The sequence below is a fragment of the Oncorhynchus kisutch genome, linkage group LG2 (assembly GCF_002021735.2).
Source record: "Oncorhynchus kisutch isolate 150728-3 linkage group LG2, Okis_V2, whole genome shotgun sequence".
In the NCBI taxonomy this organism is placed as follows: Eukaryota; Metazoa; Chordata; class Actinopteri; order Salmoniformes; family Salmonidae; genus Oncorhynchus; species Oncorhynchus kisutch.
Genome location: NC_034175.2, coordinates 19,360,070 through 19,378,283, shown reverse-complemented (window position 1 = coordinate 19,378,283; position 18,214 = coordinate 19,360,070). Strand labels below are relative to the sequence as shown.

Here is an 18,214-nt window from a genome sequence, read left to right as displayed (position 1 = left end):
CTGCACTTTTAACGGACCTCTGAGACTATCACAGTGCAGGTGCATTTATACGGAGACTTGATTACACACAGGTGGATTGTATTTATCATCATTAGTCATTTAGGTCAACATTGGATCATTCAGAGATCCTCACTGAACTTCTGGAGAGAGTTTGCTGCACTGAAAGTAAGGGGGCTGAATAATTTTGCACGCACATTTTTTCAGTTTTTGATTTGTTAAAAAAGTTTGAAATATCCAATAAATGTCGTCCCACTTCATGATTGTGTCCCACTTGTTGTTGATTCTTCACAAAAAAATACAGTTTTATATCTTTATGTTTGAAGCCTGAAATGTGGCAAAAGGTCGCAAAGTTCAAGGGGGCCGAATACTTTCGCAAGGCACTGTATGCTGAGCACTTGTTGGCTGCTTTTCCTTCACTCTGCGGTCCAACTCATCCCAAACCATCTCAATTGGGTTGAGGTCGGGTGATTGTGGAGGCCAGGTCATCTGATGCAGAACTCCATCCCTCTTCTTGGTCAAATTGCCCTTACACAGCCTGGAGGTGTGTTGGATCATTGTCCTGTTGAAAAACAAGTAAAAGTCTCACTAAGCCCAAACTAGATGGGAAGGTGTATCAATGCAGAATGGTGTGGTAGCCATGCTGGTTAAGTATTCCTTAAATTCTAAGTAAATCAAAGACAGTGTCACCAGCAAAGCACCCCTACACCATTACACCTCCTCATCAATGCTTAATGGTAGGAACCACACACGAGGAGATCATCTGTTCAACTACTCTGCATCTCACAAAGACACGGAGGTTGGAACCAGAAATCTCAAATTTGGACAGATTTCCACCAGTCTATTATCCATTGCTCGTGTTTCTTGGCCAATGCAAGTCTCTTCTTCTTATTGGTGTCCTTTAGTAGTGGTTGCTTTGCAGCAATTCGACCATGAAGGCCTGATTCACACAGTCTCCTCTGAACAGTTGATGTTGAGATGTGTCTGTTACTTGAGCTCTGTGAAGCATTTATTTGGGCTGCAATTTCTGAGGTTGGTAACTAATGAAATTATCATCTGCAGCAGTGGAAGCTCTGGGTCTTCCTTTCCTTTGGCGGTCCTCATGAGAGCCAGTTTCATCATTGCGCTTGATGGGTTTTGCGACTGCCCTTGAAGAAACTTTAAACGTTTTTGAAATGTTCCGTATTGACTGACCTACATGTCTTAAAGTAATGATGGACTGTTGTTTCTCTTTGCTTATTTGAGCTGTTCTTGCCATAATACGGACTTGGTCTTTTAGCAAATAGGGGTATCTTCTATATACCACCCCTACCTTGCCACAACACAACTGATTTGCTCAAACGCATTAAGAAGGAAAGAAATCACAAATGAACCTTTAACAAGGCACACCTGTTCATTGAAAGGAATTCCAGGTGATTACCTCATGAAGCTGGTTGAGAAAATTATAAGGGTGTGCAAAGCTGTCATCAAGGCAAAGGGTGGCTACTTTGAAGAATCTCAAATATAAAATATATTTGGATTTGTTTAACAATTTCTTGGTTACTACATGATTCCATATGTTTTTTCATACTTAAGATGTCTTCACTATTATTCTACAATGTAGAAAATAGTAAAAATAAAGAAAAACTCTGGAATGAGTAGGTGTGTTCCAAACTTTTGACTGGTACTGTATATATATGTACAGTTGAAGTCAGAAGTTTACATACACCTTAGTCAAATACATTTAAACTCCATTTTTCACAATTCCTGACATTTAATCCAAGTAAAAATTCCCTGTGTGAAATGTCAGAATAATATTAGAGATAATTATTTATTTAATCTTTTATTTCTTTCATCACATTCCCAGTGGGTCAGAGGTTTACATACACTCAATTAGTATTTGGTAGCATTGCCTTTAAATTGTTTTACTTAGGTCAAACGTTTCGGGTAGCCTTCCACAAGCTTCCCACAATAAGTTGGGTGAATTTTGGCCCATTCCTCCCGACGTAGCTGGTGTAACTGAGTCAGGTTTGTAAGCCTCCTTGCTCGCACACGCTTTTTCAGTTTTGCCCACAAACTTTCTATAGGATTGAGGTCAGGGCTTTGTGATGGCCACTCCAATACCTTGACTTTGATGTCCTTAAGCCATTTTGCAACAACTTTGGAAGTATGCTTGGGGTCATTGTTCATTTGGAAAACCCATTTGCGACCAAGCTTTAACTTCCTGACTGATGTTTTGAGATGTTGCTTCAATATATCCACATAATGTTCCATCCTCATGATGCCATCTATTTTGTGAAGTGCACCAGTCCCTCCTGCAGCAAAGCACCCCCACAACATGATGCTGCCACGCCCGTGCTTCACGGTTGGGATGGTGTTCTTCGGCTTGCAAGCATCCCCCTTTTTCCTCCAAACATATCAATGGTCATTATTGCCAAACAGTTCTATTTTTGTTTCATCAGACCAGAGGACATTTCTCCAAAAAGTACGATCTTTGTCACCATTTGCAGTTGCAAACTGTAGTCTGGTATTTTTATGGCGGTTTTAGAGCAGTGGCTTCTTCCTTGCTGAGCAGCCTTTCAGGTTATGTCAAGATAGGACTCATTTCACTGTGGATATAGATACTTTTTTACTCGTTTCCTCCTGCATCTTCACAAGGTCTTTTGTTGTTGTTCGTTGTTGTTCTCACCAAAGTACGTTCATCTTTAGGAGACAGAACGCGTCTCCTTCCTGAGCGGTATGATGGCTGCGTGGGCCCATGGTGTTTATACCTGCATACTATTGTTTGTACAGATGAACGGGGTACCTTCAGGCATTTGGAAATTTCTCCCAAGGATGAACCAGACTTGTGGAGGTCTAAAATGTTTTTTTTTCTGAGGTCTTGGCTGATTTCTTTCGATTTTCCCATGATGTCAAGCAAAGAGGCACAGTGGTTGAAGGTAGGCCTTGAAATACATCCACAGATACACCTCCAATTGATTCAAATTATGTCAATTAGCCTATCAGAAGCTTCTAAAGCCATGACATAATTTTCTCTAATTTTCCAAGCTGTTTAAAGGCACAGTTAACTTAGTGTATGTAATATTATGACCCACTGGAATTGTGATACAGTGAAGTATAAGTGAAATAATCTGTCTGTCAACAATTGTTGGAATAATTACTTGTGTCATGCACAAAGTAGATGTCCTAACCGAATTGCCAAAACTATAGTTTGTTAACAAGAAATTTGTGGAGTGGCTGAAAAACAAGTTTTAATGACTTATGTAATATTGCTAGATTGAATCCCTAAGCTGACAAGGTAAGAATCTGTCGTTCTACCCCTGAACAAGTCAGTTAACCCACCGTTCCTAGGCCGTCATTGTAAATATGAATTTGTTCTTAATGTTCTTAACTGACTTGCCTAGTTAAATATAGGTTAAATAAATAAATAAAATATTGTGTGTAGATTGATGAGTAAAGTCAATTTTAGACTAAGGCTGTAACGTAACAAAATGTGGAAAAAGTAAAGGTGTCTGAATACTTTCAGAATGCACTGTATATATATATATATGCCCCAGTTATGTATCCTACTGTTCTGAGTTGTTGTACAGAGAGAATACTCTAAGAACTACCCATGTTCTGAATTCTGTCGCTGTACATTTCAAAAGTCGAATTTAATCGGATTTATGGATTGCCTCTTATCCGCTTGTCGTTCCCTTATGCCATAGTTTGTACATCTCAATTGCCCGTAGAAACCACATTAGTTTTAAGCAAGTCAGCCATAACAGCTATGGTTTTAAAAAGTCAGTAAATGAGGCTGAATTGATTATTTTGCTGCCAGACAAGGCTCTGCTGATAGCCAGGTGTAGTGGGGTAAGGATTCACTCCATTGCGCTGGAAAGAAAATTCTGCTGTTTGGACAGAAGACATTTTGTTGGTACCGTTTGTCACCGTTATAGTGAAAGTAATGTATTGTTTACTGTTGTGTAGTGGCTTTGCTGGTATGCTTAATTTAAAAAAATTTAAAAAATTGCTCTACCAAGATTTACATGCTAAAATTGCCACTGTACTAATGTATTATTGAGTGACAGCTGATAATAATCATCAAAACGAAAGACCTGTTGCATGTTAAAGCAAAGTGACAAGGTGGGCTTACTTTTTGCCACAATTATTAATACTAAGTATTTCATTCTGGGGGAAAAATCTCTGGCTATACACATTGCTGCGAGAGGAAAATTGACACCGTTTTTCTGTACCTCTCCTGCTTTCATTGCAGTATGACAGCTCTCACTGAGTCTTTCAGCTTTCAACACCCTGACAGCTTTAATAGTTCATTGGCACTTACATTCAATGTCCAACGTCACTTTCTCTTCCCCAGGCCCGGCCCGATTCTCCGCCTCACAGGTCAAGTTGTGCAGGTTGTCTTCTGAGGACATGTTCCACAGCTGCAGCTCCAGCTCCAAAGTGGAGCCCCAGAACCTCTCCTGCAGATGGAACAAGACGCAGAGGACAACAGGGGTTCACAACAATCATGGAGACATCTGAGATGCAAGGAGAGTCTGACAATGTACACAATAAGGAAACCTAAATACACCATCATACTATTTTATTTGTAGTTCTGAATATTTCCTTCAAATGGGACCCTGATCATGTTACTCGAGTTTGTCTTTTAACAGATGTTAGACATATTAAGGGGAACAAAAAGTGCATTGTGCAATATCTCAGAAAAAAACACTGATTCTAGCTGGTTTTCCCCAATCAGTATGTCCAGGTGACATCATCACTCAGTACCTGTACAGTATAGCGAGATAGCAGTTTATTCGTGCGCCACCTCACTACAGGCACGGGCACTCCTGTCACCTGACACACAAATGTCAGGTTGCCCCCCTCCTGGACCTTGGTGTTGGCATGGACAATGGCGACCTCCGGAACAGCTGCAAAACAATGGACCAAGAATGGGTTGGAAAATCTATGGTCTGGACTGGGGTACTTAATATTGATAATGGTGTTTAATAGTAATCCAATCAGCAATGCCACTAATGCAATAAAGTCTAAAAAAGCCTTGTCAGACTACTTCTACAGTGATAGAACTATACTTGTATATGTTATTCATGCATATATTACTTAGTAATAATAAAGTAAAAACGTTTTTTTTTTTTTATCTCTGAACTGAGTAAAAATCTAGCAATTCAACTCACTGCAATTCTCCATCACTAAGGAGTCCAACCGTCGGGCATGGCCATTGGAGAGGCAGTGTAGCGGTTGGTTGTCAAGGTCACTGTGGTCGTTAAGCTGCCATTGCTGCAGCCAATGGATATCACAGGAGCACTCAAGGGGGTTGTCCCTCAAAACCCTGAAAGGGAACACAGAGAAAATTGGTCTGTTAAATCTGAAAGTTCTCCCAATCGTGAAACCTTCTTCTTCTTTCTAAAGGACTATACAAAGTATTTAAGGTAGTTATTATCAAAGACGCACACTGCAAATAGAACATTCTAGAATTTAAGAAAGAGGGGAGTGAATAGAGAGTAAAAACTCAACATGGAAAATAATTCATCAGTGAAATATGTGTTGAAAATTCTCTGCAATAAGTTCCAAAACAGAATGAAAGGGGTCTATGTTGCTCATATACAAAGTGACCATCTTAGAGTTGATATTTCAGTCACAGGTTGACTAGTTGAAGAGAGTACAGAAGTGGTGTTCTGAGGGGTGTTTTACTCACAGGTTGAGCAGGGGAAGAAAATGGAACACCTTCCAACTGATATGCTCCAGGGAGTTAGATGCCAGGTTTCTGTGTGATACAATATGGCAACATCAACATCCATTCAACAGGACATTCAGCATATAAATGGCAAAAAATTCAAATACAGCATTATACAATTGGTTGTTGAGCCTATGATTCCCCCCCTCCTTTCACCCATGTTGAGTTTTGCATAAGAATGGTCTGTGCACGGCAAACAACTCAATATTTTAAACAATTACCAGTATAAAAGGGATCCTTTTGTTTTTGCACTGTTTCCATATGCTCGTCTTTAGGTGTCCAGCGTGTCAAGAGTCCTCACATTCACACACAAACAATCAGCAGTCATTACAGCCTTTCTGTTTGTTATGTTCACACATGTATTTGCTATATCTATTCAAATGAGTTTTTCTGTTCCACCGTGTATCTGACACATGTTGTTTTCTCAAATGCTGCCATAATGAGGACAGAAAATCCATTTGCGTTATCTATAATCATTTTTGGGATGAAGTAAATAAACATTCATCTGGAGAGATGGTTTTGTAAAAATGTATGTTTTAATGTTGTTGAAATAAATCATACTGAACTGATCCCAAGATATGACCACTCAGTGCAGAACAATGCGGACCTGCTTAGAATTACTCTCTGCGTGGACACATTGGTGCCTCCAGATGTACTCTGCTTAATTACCCAGGCAAGTCCTTTACATCAAGTGCTACATTCACCAACATCATTGGCGCACCTCTCGCTGTTGTCTCATTGTTCTGTACATTAGGTGATTAGCCCAAACACTTCTCTGAGACGGTGGTCATAATGCATGGCCATCGAACACTACTAGAGTGCTCAAGTTATATTAGCCTGATGATGCTGCTTCTACTTGTATGAAGAGAAAGGAGAACAGAATTTTACTATATCAAATTTTGTGTATTAGGAGTATGAGTATGATTGGGGGCCTCCCAGGTGGCGCAGTGGTTAAGGGTGCTGTACTGGGGTGCCAGCTGTTCCACCAGAGACTCTGGGTTCACGCCCAGGCTCTGTCGTAACCGGCCACGACCGGGAGGTCCGTGGGGCGATGCACAATTGGCCCATCGTTGCCCGGGTTAGGGAGGGTTTGGCCGGTAGGGAAATCCTTGTCTCATCGCGCACCAGTGACTCCTGTGGTGGGCGTGGTTGGATTATGTATAGGAGGACGCATGACTTTCAACCTTCATCTCTCCCGAGCCCGTATGGAAGTTGTAGTGATGAGACAAGTATCAACTAAACTTGGATACCATGAAATTGAGGAGAAAAAGGGGTAAAAATTCCACACAAAAAATAAATAATATTGTAGACCTACTATGAAAGCTACATCTGCAGCACATTCAGATGTGCTGCACTTTATTGTAAATCAAAAGAAAATGTGTATTTCTGAGGCATATCACTGCTTAGATATGTTGTCCCCTATGTATCCCTAGTGTATCTCTTTAAACGTGCTGCAGATCACCATGACGGCTCTGAAATGCTTCTGTGCTGGCAGAGGGTGTAAATAAAACCTCTCAGAAGATGACAGCGGACCACACTGGGGAGGCACCTCCTGCAACCGATACATATTCACTCTGGCAGGGCCAATGGGGGCCAGCAGGGGTTCAATTATTTGTTTTCCTTGCTCGCAAAAGTTCATGTCAGATGGGTTAGCCATTGGGGCTTATCTATTACCAGCTCGATTCCTTCCGGGCCACAAGGGAAGGAGGATGGCCGGGAATGGCAGCTGCTCCTAGCTGTGCTCACGCACAGTATCTTCATTTATGAACTGGGTGGTTTGAGCTGTGAATGCTGATTGGCTGACAGACGTGGTATATCAGACCGTATACCATGGGTATGAAAAAACATGTATTTTTACTGCTCTAGTTACGTTGGTAAGCAGTTTATAATAGCAATAAGGCACCTCAGGGGTTTGTGATATATGACCAATATACCACTCCGCGTTGCGTCGTGCATAAGAACAACCCTTAGCCGTGGTATATTGACCATATGCCACACCTAAATATCTTAAGGAATAAGGAAGGGGGTGGAGGAGAAAATATCCTGGTATGTCTTGAGAAATTGCCCCCCAAGTATAGTATCAGAGCCCCTCCCATGTTCTCACCCATTTTGGGTGGCGCTCCCAATCTAAGAGACACATCTGTTACACCCCACAACCCCCGTCCTCGAAATATTGATTAAGCGATAATGGACCCTTAGTGGAGTGTATTTATTATGCAGCAGTTGTCGATAATCCACCAAAGTGAGCGAGTAAATGGTGACTGGTGGAAGTCTTCTCCGATTTCACCAGACCCCCCCCCCCCCACCATCCCTGAACCCCATTCAGTACCCTTCCTTCTACACCCCCTCCTCCTCCTCCCAAACCGCCTGTCTTTCAGATAAACAACATCAGACATGTCACACATGTTTAGTAAGATAATGAGGACAAGATGGTGGAGACAAGGGTCAGCTACTGACGGAGGGGTGATTGACATGGATACGGGCAGTATTGGGGAAGCTACCAATTACCTCACACTGTAAGAAGTTAAGCTACACTAAAGCTACCGTCAAGAAAAACATAGTTTGTTTAACTAAAGTTACTTTGAAAAAGTAGTTCACTTCATCCAAACCACTTTATGTGAAAATTAACATATCTAAACCTGAAATGTCATAGACTGCAATTTGCAAGAACAGATCAATCTGGAGTCAGTTGTTAACAGAATTTGTCATTTATCCTATTGAAAACAAGAATGATGTTTTGTGTGACAATTAGGCAGGTCTGATGACAAAAAGTAAGTAAATTCTTGCCTACTTCAACCATATTTTATTTTATTTTTAAAAAGTAGTGTGTATTTCCAGTAGTTAGCTACACCGCTACATGATAAAAAACTTAGGTTGTTTTTCAACCACTCCACACATTTCTTGTTAACAAACTATAGTTTTGGCAAGTCAGTTTGGACATCTACTTTCTGGATGACACAAGTGATGTTTCCAACAATTGTTTACAGACAGATTGTTTATTTCACTTATAATTCACTGTATCACAATTCCAGTGGGTCAGAAGTTTACATACACTGACTGTGAGTTGACTGTGCCTTTAAACAGCTTAGAAAATTATGTGATAGCTTTAGAAGCTTCTGATTTACATCATTTGAGTCAATTGGAGATGTACCTGTGAATGTATTTCAAGGCCTACCTTCAAACTCAGTGCCTCTTTGCTTGACATCATGGGAAAATTAAAAGAAATCAGCCAAGACCTCAGAAAAAAAAACATTTTAGACCTCCACAAGTCTGGTTCATCCTTGGGAGCAATTTCCAAACAACTGAAGGTACCACGTTCTTCTGTACAAACAATAGTCCGCAAGTATAAACACCATGGGACCACGCAGCCGTCATACCGCTCAGGAAGGAGACGCGTTCTGTCTCCTAGAGACAAATGTACTTTGGTGCGAAAAGTGAAAATCAATCCCAGAACAAAGAAGACTGCTCCAAAACCGCCATAAAAAAAGCCAGACTACGGTTTGCAACTGCACATGGGGACAAAGACCATACTTTTTGGAGAAATGTCTTCTGGTCTGATGAAACAAAAATAGAGCTGTTTGGCCATAATGACTATCGTTATGTTTGGAGGAAAAAGGGGGAGGCTTGCAAGCCAAAGAACACCATCCTAACCGTGAAGCACGGGGGTGGCAGCATCATGTTGTGGGGATGCTTTGCTGCAGGAGGGACTGGTGCACTTCACAAAATAGATGGCATCATGAGGTAGGAAAATTATGTGGATATATTGAAGCATCATCTCATTACATCAGTCAGGAAGTTAAGGCTTGGTTGCAAATGGGTCTTCCAAATGGACAATGACACCAAGCATACTTCCAAAGTTGTGGCAAAATTACTTAAGGACAACAGAGTCAAGGTCTTGGAGTGGCCATCACAAAGCCCTGACCTCAACCCTATAGAAAATCTGTGGCTAGAACTGAAAAAGTGTGTGTGAGCAAGGAGGCCTACAAACCTGACTCAGTTACACCAGCTCTGTCAGGAGGAGTGGGCCAAAATTCACCCGACTTATTGTGGGAAGCTTGTGGAAGGCTACCTGTAACGTTTGACCCAAGTAAAACAATTTGAAGGCAATGCTACCAAGTACTAATTGAGTGTATGTAACCTTCTGACCCACTGGGAATGTGATGAAAGAAATAAAAGCTGAAAGAAATTATTCTCTCTGCTATTATTCTGACATTTCACATTCTTAAAATAAAGTGGTGATCCTAACTGACCTAAGACAGTGACTTTTTACTTGGATTAAATGTTAGGAATTGTGAAAAACTGAGTTGAAATGTATTTGGCTAAATTGTATGTAAACTTCCGACTTCAACTGTAGTTAATCTACAACCAAGTGCAAAATGTAGTTAAATTACTAGTTGTACAATGTAGTTCACTACTCCCCAACACTACATACGTGCAACACTAATGCTAGTTTGCTAGTTTCTAGTGTGCTGTACAATGTGTCTTTAGAAGGTAGTTGAAGGATTCCATTTGTGAGAAAGTTTGGATCCCAGTGTTAGAAACACAAACATCAGAAAAGTAATCTACGATTCATCCATCAGTGTTTCTTTTTCTAATATAGTTGATTCAAACTTTTTAACAAGTGGAATCCAATTCATTTCAATATGCTAAACGTGGTCCAATATGTTGTACGTTGATTGTGACTACACTTGTAAAAACAGGTTGGTCTGCATTGTGTCAACCCAATCCTGTTAACTTTAAATTGAAATGGCATGTTTCTTGTAAAACAAATTTAACACGCTGTTAGATCAGAGGTCAGAATCTGTCTCACATGACCCACCACTGTTGAGCCTCTGATAGTACACCAATGCATTCTGTGCCTAAATAAATTACACAGTGTTACTGTTGAATACAATGGTATCAAATTAATTATGATTACATTTCAGTCATTTGAATTTGTATTCCGGCCTAAATCTATTGTTCTGCAGTTTTTATATTTTTTTGAATAATAAACTCAAGATCTCAAGGCTCGGGAGACTTCCCCTTAATTGACAGCAACAAAGAGCCTGACCCAAGAATGGGTCGAGACATGACAAGGAAAGACAATCCCTCTGTAAAGCCAAGGACACTTACACATACTGGAGCTTGAGGTTGTGTTGGAAAGCATTCGCCGAGATGTACGCCAGCCTGCAGAACGTGACCGTGCTGGAGGGGGAAACACGACAGACAAACAAAAGACAGAACAGGAAGTGTGAATCACTGATTATGCTACTAGTTAGCCACAGTAAATCCATAGTGTGTAAGTTAGCCAGTCTGTATTAGCTGTGTTAGCTAGCTCCAGACCATTTCCTTTCTTTGAATACGGAAGGTAATCAGAAGAAGGATTGAAATGAAATGACTGCACAGGACTGCAGGTCTCTGCTCAGAATAATGGCTAATGTGCAACACAGGAGGTTTACCCCCTTGATTGAAAGAGCCATAAAGGAAATGAAATGTTTAGTTGTAAAGTTTAGTACTGCAGATTGCTGTAACAAGGTAGAGGGTATATTGGAGAGGGTGAATAGGGAGGGTGGAGTGTGGAGAAGACCCCTCCATCAATGACAGGACCAACCAAACATTTAAAGCCAAGTCAATCAAATCAACTGCTATGTGTATTGTAGCATATTTCGCATATGTATGTATTTCATGCAGTAATACCAACAGACATCTACAAACATATTATCCTACAACATTAGAGAAATTCTGTACATATGACATATTATGCAGGGTTACTCACAGATTCTTCAACTCTCTATAGTTGGCAAGGTCTACTTCTGTAATGTTCTCCAGGTCGGCTTGATTTTCGATGTAACTGGGCAAAGAAACAAAAAAGAAATACAATGACATTCAGAGTTGATTTGAGTAAAAAAAAAAATTAAGCAACAAAAAAATCTGCTGAAAAGTAAAATACAAAAATACTGTCTAGGAACAATGAGCTTCATAGGCTTATTATAAGCAACAAAACAAAATGCTTGAACGGAAAATTATCTTTATTGTTATCAATCATTTTTACCCACAGCAATCCAGGCAGAGCAGGACAGTTAATGTAATGACCAATACAAAAGGTTGTACATGTATTAAATGTGATGAAAGCCCTAAAAAGGTACTGAATTGACACAGTACAGCACTGAGTGTTATATTTCATAGTGAAATTCATGAGTGCATTGTCCAAACCATGGGCCTTTGTGGGCTAGAGCCTGACAACTGATAGCATAACCAGACCAACGCAGATGCAAAGAAAACTAAATCTACTGTAGAGAAGACTTGGAAAAACCATTTGTCTTCTTGCGAGACACTCATTTGACATTGCTGATGGTAAATTCTCTTCAATGAGTCATTTTCCACATTTCCAGACGCACCTATTATTTCACGAGGGGACAGTATGTCAACTCAACACTCATTTAACACAAGGTCACTTTGCCCTACTCTTGAACTACAGTATCTTGAACCTCTTTGTATATTCCATCTTAGAACAAAAATGTGCTATCTAGAACATAAAAGGGTTATTTGTCTGTCCCCATAGTATACAGTATAACCCTTTGAAGAACCCTTTCTGGTTCCAGGTAAGACCCTTTTTGCGGTTCCATGTAGAACCACTACACAGAGGGTTCTACATGAAAACCAAAAGGGTTCTCCTATGGGACAGCCGAAGAATCCCTTTGGAATCCTATTTTTCTAAGAGTGTACTGTACAGATGTAGGATCATAATTTGAGCCAGTTTGTTACAGCAGGAAAATCCTCTTGCAGCAAAAGGAAATGTGAATTATTATGCAGATTATAATTATTGGACATTTTTGTGGGGGTTGATACATTTTCCATACGGGAAAATCAAGTCTGAAATGTCTAAATGTGATTACAAACGTCAGAAGCCTTTTTAAACCTCCTGCATTGCAGAAAGGTTATCCTGCAACAGGTTAAGATCCTACATTTGTACACGACGTGGCCAGAAATGTTACATTTTATATGGACTGTTATATATGATATTTATGATATCACTGTATCAATAACCTGAAGTAAAGCAGCATAAAAGGACCAAGGGGGAAACATTTTCCTCCACTTCAACATGTTTTATCAAGAAAAATTCCAAGCTTTATCACATACTGTATAGCCAAATATGATAGCTTAAAAAAGCAGTACCCAACCCTTTTTCATGACAACACCTGGGAAATGTGTCATATATTTTCATTGGTATCTGGTTGACATGACGACCGATGACGATGACAACCAGGTGAAGACTTCTCATTCGGATCACTAAAAATGTCCTTTTACAGTCAGTATACAACCTGACCATGACATCACTAAAGACATCAGCCAGACATCATTGCAGCCAGTTTTGCCCGCTGGGCAGTGCCCCAAACATCTCCATCACCAAATATTTCCTTCTTTAACAGTGAGGCACTACTGATTCAGTCTGTCACTACGCAACACAGATATTTATTTCACCCACGGAGCAGTAATGTAATTGCAGGACAGGTGGAATGAGAATCACCAATCGCCCCCATGCTTATTTGATTGAGCCAAGTGGGTCATATTTCATCTAGCGTTCTCAGACGGGCATCCGCTGACAATTGGCAAAATTTAATTTATAACTTAGTGCATGATGAATTTGGGCCCCTGTTCCACAGTTAATGGTTTCTTGTTTGTTCCCCTGAAACACATGCCGAAAGAGCAGCTCTTGATTATTGATTGAATTGCTTAGAACTCTGCCGGAGTTCTAAGTAACAAGTTAAGCCACAGGTACTGATATATATATATATACATATATATATATATATATATATAGAGAGAGAGAGAGAGAGAGAGAGAGAGAGAGAGAGAGAGAGAGAGAGAGAGAGAGAGAGAGAGAGAGAGAGAGAGAGAGAGAGGGGGGGGGGGGGCGGGGGAGTAGATGGATAGAGGGAGAAAGTTCAGTACTAGCTGGACATGCTGCAGATGCAGTCTCTCCCTTAACGAGCTAGATTGAGTGTTAATTGTTGAGAGCAGTAGAGAGGAACAAAGACAGAACAGTATGAGATTACAGCAAACAGCATTTAGTTCTGTGTTCCATTTTCAGTACTGTATAGCCTAAGTATAACAGCCATTTCCAATTCTCTGAAAAGAGTGGATAGAGCTGTGTACTGTAAAGTAACAGATAATTGCTTAAATATCAATTTTCCAACTTTTGTATATTTTCAGCCAGTTTTGAAAGTGGTGCTCATGAGCTAAAAGTGTTCCCTGTTTTTGTGTGTACTACATCAACCAATTGTGTCCTATGTCATCCATTTTGTGGGATATCATCTGAATGGTGCAATTCGTGTGATGTGTAACAAATCCAATTCATGCCATATGAATCTGGAACCCGTAGCGCCTCTTTAAGTGGAGTGTACTGTGTACCCTTTAAAATATTATATGTGTCTCTTCTATGCAGTTTTACTTAAGTATGTATAATCTGTTGGTTAATAGTCCTTCGGGGAACCACAAGCCTCCTGCACAACCACATGTTCTCAATGGGTTTGTGAGGATGACCCTCACCAGGCAAGGATGTATGTATCTGAACACCTTGTTGCTATAGTGCCTCTATGATACATGATGGGGAAGAGTCTGTTTGCAGTCACCAAGCAGTGTCAATATCAGCACAATCTCACAGACCTGATCACTCCACTACCACCAACTCTGCTCTTATCGACAGTGTTCTCTTACAGCGCATCGCGCCCCAGTACAGCCCGTGCGAAACCACCAGACACAAGATCAAACAGCCTCTGTAACCCAAACTCAAAATGGGGGAGTTCAATTTGATGAGTTCATGGAGTGGAATTTGTTCACTGGAAACAGAAATTGAGAAACTCCAGTTGTGCAAATCATGGAAAGAGGACTAGGAGTAGAAGTCTCTGATAAGATGTAAGACGGATCATCCAGATACATACTTTGATACATACGCTTTGAATCTCATGGACTTTTCATCTTTAATAATTGTAATAACAGTCCTGTGAGACTTCACAAGAAGTGCCTGCACAGAGTGTCTTTTACCAATCTAATTTGCAGAAGCAATCATCAAAGCAAGAGCACCATTTAAAATGAAGTCCGTTATCTAACCAGCTCATCACCATACTAACACACACTGAAGGCCGGTGGCTATACAAAATTTACTCAATCCATAGGGTCAAGTAACTCTCCATGAAAATGAATGGAAACCAATCACCTTGATTAAACTCTATACTGGACTATATTCACCATCTCCTATTAAGACATGAATTTGTTGTTCCATGCCCAGCATTGCTTCAAACAGCTCAAGCCGGTCACGCAACCAACATCAGATCAGCAAAGCAATGGATTAACCATTATGCCAACCCAACTCATTATTCACACTACCAGACATCCCATCCAAGACGGAGCCAACAGATAGATAAGCAAAACATGAGCACTTGACAAACACACACAACAAACCCAGCAGAACCAATCAACCAACCAACCAACCAACCATCCATGCAACCAATTGCACTCACATTTCCGTGACGTTCTCGCTCTCCTGTAGTGCCAACGTGGGTATAGTGGCAATGCCATTGGGCTCCAGGCACTGTAGCATGGCGAAGGAGCACCGGCAGGCGGATGGGCACCCTCCCAGGGCTGGCACCGCCAGGGTGGTTGCCAGTAGTACCAGGGCCAGTGGGGCTGCCCATGGAGCAGAACCCACAGCCATGATGATGGAGATGGTGGAAGAGCAGCTCAGAGAGTTGTCAGTGCAGACTGAGACAGAGTAGGACTAAACAGGAGAATAGACTGGGAGGTTCCACACACAGCAGATCTTCTCTGGGCTGACTCGCAGGGTTGTGATCCCAGCCAGGAGACTCTGGTACTGAGCCACAGGAGCAGCTAGCAGCAGGAGCAAGGCAGGCAAGGGACCCTGGGGATGCTGGTAGGCTCAGCCTCCCCACCGTCACCCCCTTCTCCCTCTCTCTCTGTCTCTCTCTCTCTCTCATTCTCTCTCTTTCTCTCTCTCGGAGGGAGGGGCAAGGCAGGCCATTAGTTGACTGTGTGGGAGAGCCACTGTCACCAGACAAAGAGATGAGATGGGATGATGGTGATATGATCTTCTGCCTCTGAGTGAGATGTATCCTGTCCCACCAGTGGTTGCAGGTGTGAGACAACTAAGAAGTCAGGACTCTTGGGTACCAACCTCATGCAGTGAAGATGGTTGCAAATGGTAAATCCATCTATCTGCATGGGTTTATGAATGAGGTTACTTCCCTCATCTCTGTGAGATCAGAGCTAATAAGGGATTTAGTGGTGGTTGTGGACAAATCGGGGAAGATACAATACTAGGAAACCCTAGTCAACACAACAGGCTATGAGGCGGTCAATCACTTTTTGACAGGGTTATTATTTCATGTAATTATTTCATTCATTTACAAAGGGGTAATTGTTACATTACTTTATGTAACAATGTGTAATAATCAAGCATTCCTATTGGACATTTAATGTATAATGTGATTTTTAATTGTGTATTTAAACCCCCTTGTTTTTGTGTTCCAGGCGGACTCCCACAGAAAGTGATGCAGTCCAGAGGCATGGTGGATCCATGTTGCAACAGAGCTTAAGGCTGAAATGTTTCATTAGAGCACATGGCAAATGTACTGTGTGCTGTATGACTAAGTGATAATGGACTCCTGCCTGCTGGCTTGTGTTGCTGCTTGTGTCCCTTTTTGTTTGGTTTGTAAGTTGTATGATGGTTTTAACTAACATGGATTTTAAGCTAAACGTAAGAGAAAAGGATGTTTATGTAAATGAAAAATGGAGGCGATGAAATCGAATTGAAAAACTGTGTGCTGAAACCTTGGCAAACACCAATCCTTAAAATAAATGGGTTTAACCGTTCCTTTTGTTGTTTGCCTCTGCTTTCACACTGCCTGCTCAACCCAGACCCAGAACCTGTCACTTTTCTTCCTTGTGACATAATCATAAGACAGGGTTAGCATGATTAGCTGTAAACCTCATGTCGGAATATCATTTGTAAAGATGACATCATGGCTCAAATATTTCTCGTCAGAATGTTACTCAAGGAAGGCTAAAATAGCTCACGGCAATCGCGCAGAGACATCATGTAGAATTAGCATTACTTGTGGCCCTCCATCTCTTGGCGTCTATGAGACGGAGTCAATTCTTACCCCAGGGACAAATAGTATGCCCCACCCCCATCCCTCTTAGTCACCATACACATGAATAAGGTCATAGTGTCCTGACCACAATTACCAGCTATAAGCTGAATTGCCATTTCTGCTGCAGTAGTCAGGAGATAGTGATGGCTCAGTACTTCCTCCCTACTCTCCATACTTTTACTGAGCTCAGCTAGTAAGATGGGAAGGCAAGAAGCTTCTTCACCACGGAAGTGTTCTAGTGGAGTAGATAAATGTGTAGCATAGTGTTTGATGTGTGAAATATGACATTGAGCATACAGAATGCTTTGTACCAACCATTATTAATGCATGGATTCATACCAAAGTGAAGAAGACTTCAAGCGAAACTTAATTAAATGAGTTAATCTTTTTCAACAGTGGTTTGGTTTATTTTCTTTTAAGTGGCAGTTTGTGTGGCAGCGTACATGTCTGTTTGCATTGAAATGAGGAATGCTTATGCAAAGGAATGCTTATGCATCATATTCCATATTCTCTGAACAGAAGAAAATATAGAGAATACATATAGTTTCTTATTTCTGTTTGAGCTAATGTTCCAAATCTATGATGGAGTTAGGGATAGGAAGTCTCCAATAATCAAGGGCAGTGCAGGGTATACTGAATAAAGCAGCCAATCAGAACAATGGGGTAATCAAATTAAGGACAAATAGCCAATATTCACCACGCCGACACCTCATCAAGGACCTCAAAGCATCACAGAGGATGTCCTAAGGATATTAGGTAACATTCCCGTTGGATCCCTTTTAGGTTTCAGTGAGATGTTATCTAACTGAAGTTCTGAAAACGTTCTAGGAACATTAAAGCTCCAATGCAGCCGTTTTAATCTCAATATCAAATCATTTCTGTGTAACAATTAAATACCTTTTGTGACTGTTTTCAATAAAAATGGTCAAAAAGAAGCAAAAATTGGACAATTTCTCAATCAATAATTTTGCTATGACGGTCTGGGAGTGGTCTGAGTGGGAAGGGGGAAACTGAAAACTAGCTGTTATTGGCAGAGAGGTTTGGAATTCTCTTTCTCATTGATATATTAACTAATTTACCACATGGTGATGTCACCATGGAAAGCCAAAACTCCATCCCACCAAAACAGGCAGAAATGTAAGGGCGGTCTTTTCAAACAGCTCTTACACTTAAAGGGTATTATCATAATTTTCACAGTATCATTCCAACCTCATAGTGTGGAAATATACGCTCAGTGGCCCCGTTTATTAGGTTACACCCATCTAGTACTAGGTCAGATTTACCTTGGCCTTCAGAACAGCCTAAAATCTTTGGGGCAAGGAAACATTGCTCAATTGGAATCAAGGGACCT

General features: G+C 40.9%; 1 protein-coding gene across 1 annotated transcript in view; it reads right to left on the bottom strand.

Moving 5' to 3' along the window:
* The window catches only part of LOC109908819 (high affinity nerve growth factor receptor), a 28,567-nt gene extending 13,033 nt beyond the window's left edge, over positions 1-15,534 (bottom strand). Inside the window, exons 1-7 of the mRNA XM_031801927.1 lie at positions 15,214-15,534; positions 11,469-11,543; positions 10,826-10,897; positions 5,675-5,743; positions 5,154-5,308; positions 4,747-4,889; positions 4,301-4,439 (exon numbers count right to left, since the gene is read on the bottom strand). Coding sequence (XP_031657787.1) covers positions 4,301-4,439; positions 4,747-4,889; positions 5,154-5,308; positions 5,675-5,743; positions 10,826-10,897; positions 11,469-11,543; positions 15,214-15,407 — 847 coding nt within the window. The 5' untranslated portion in view covers positions 15,408-15,534. The remainder of the gene's footprint in view (positions 1-4,300; positions 4,440-4,746; positions 4,890-5,153; positions 5,309-5,674; positions 5,744-10,825; positions 10,898-11,468; positions 11,544-15,213) is intronic.
* Positions 15,535-18,214: the final 2,680 nt, after the last annotated feature.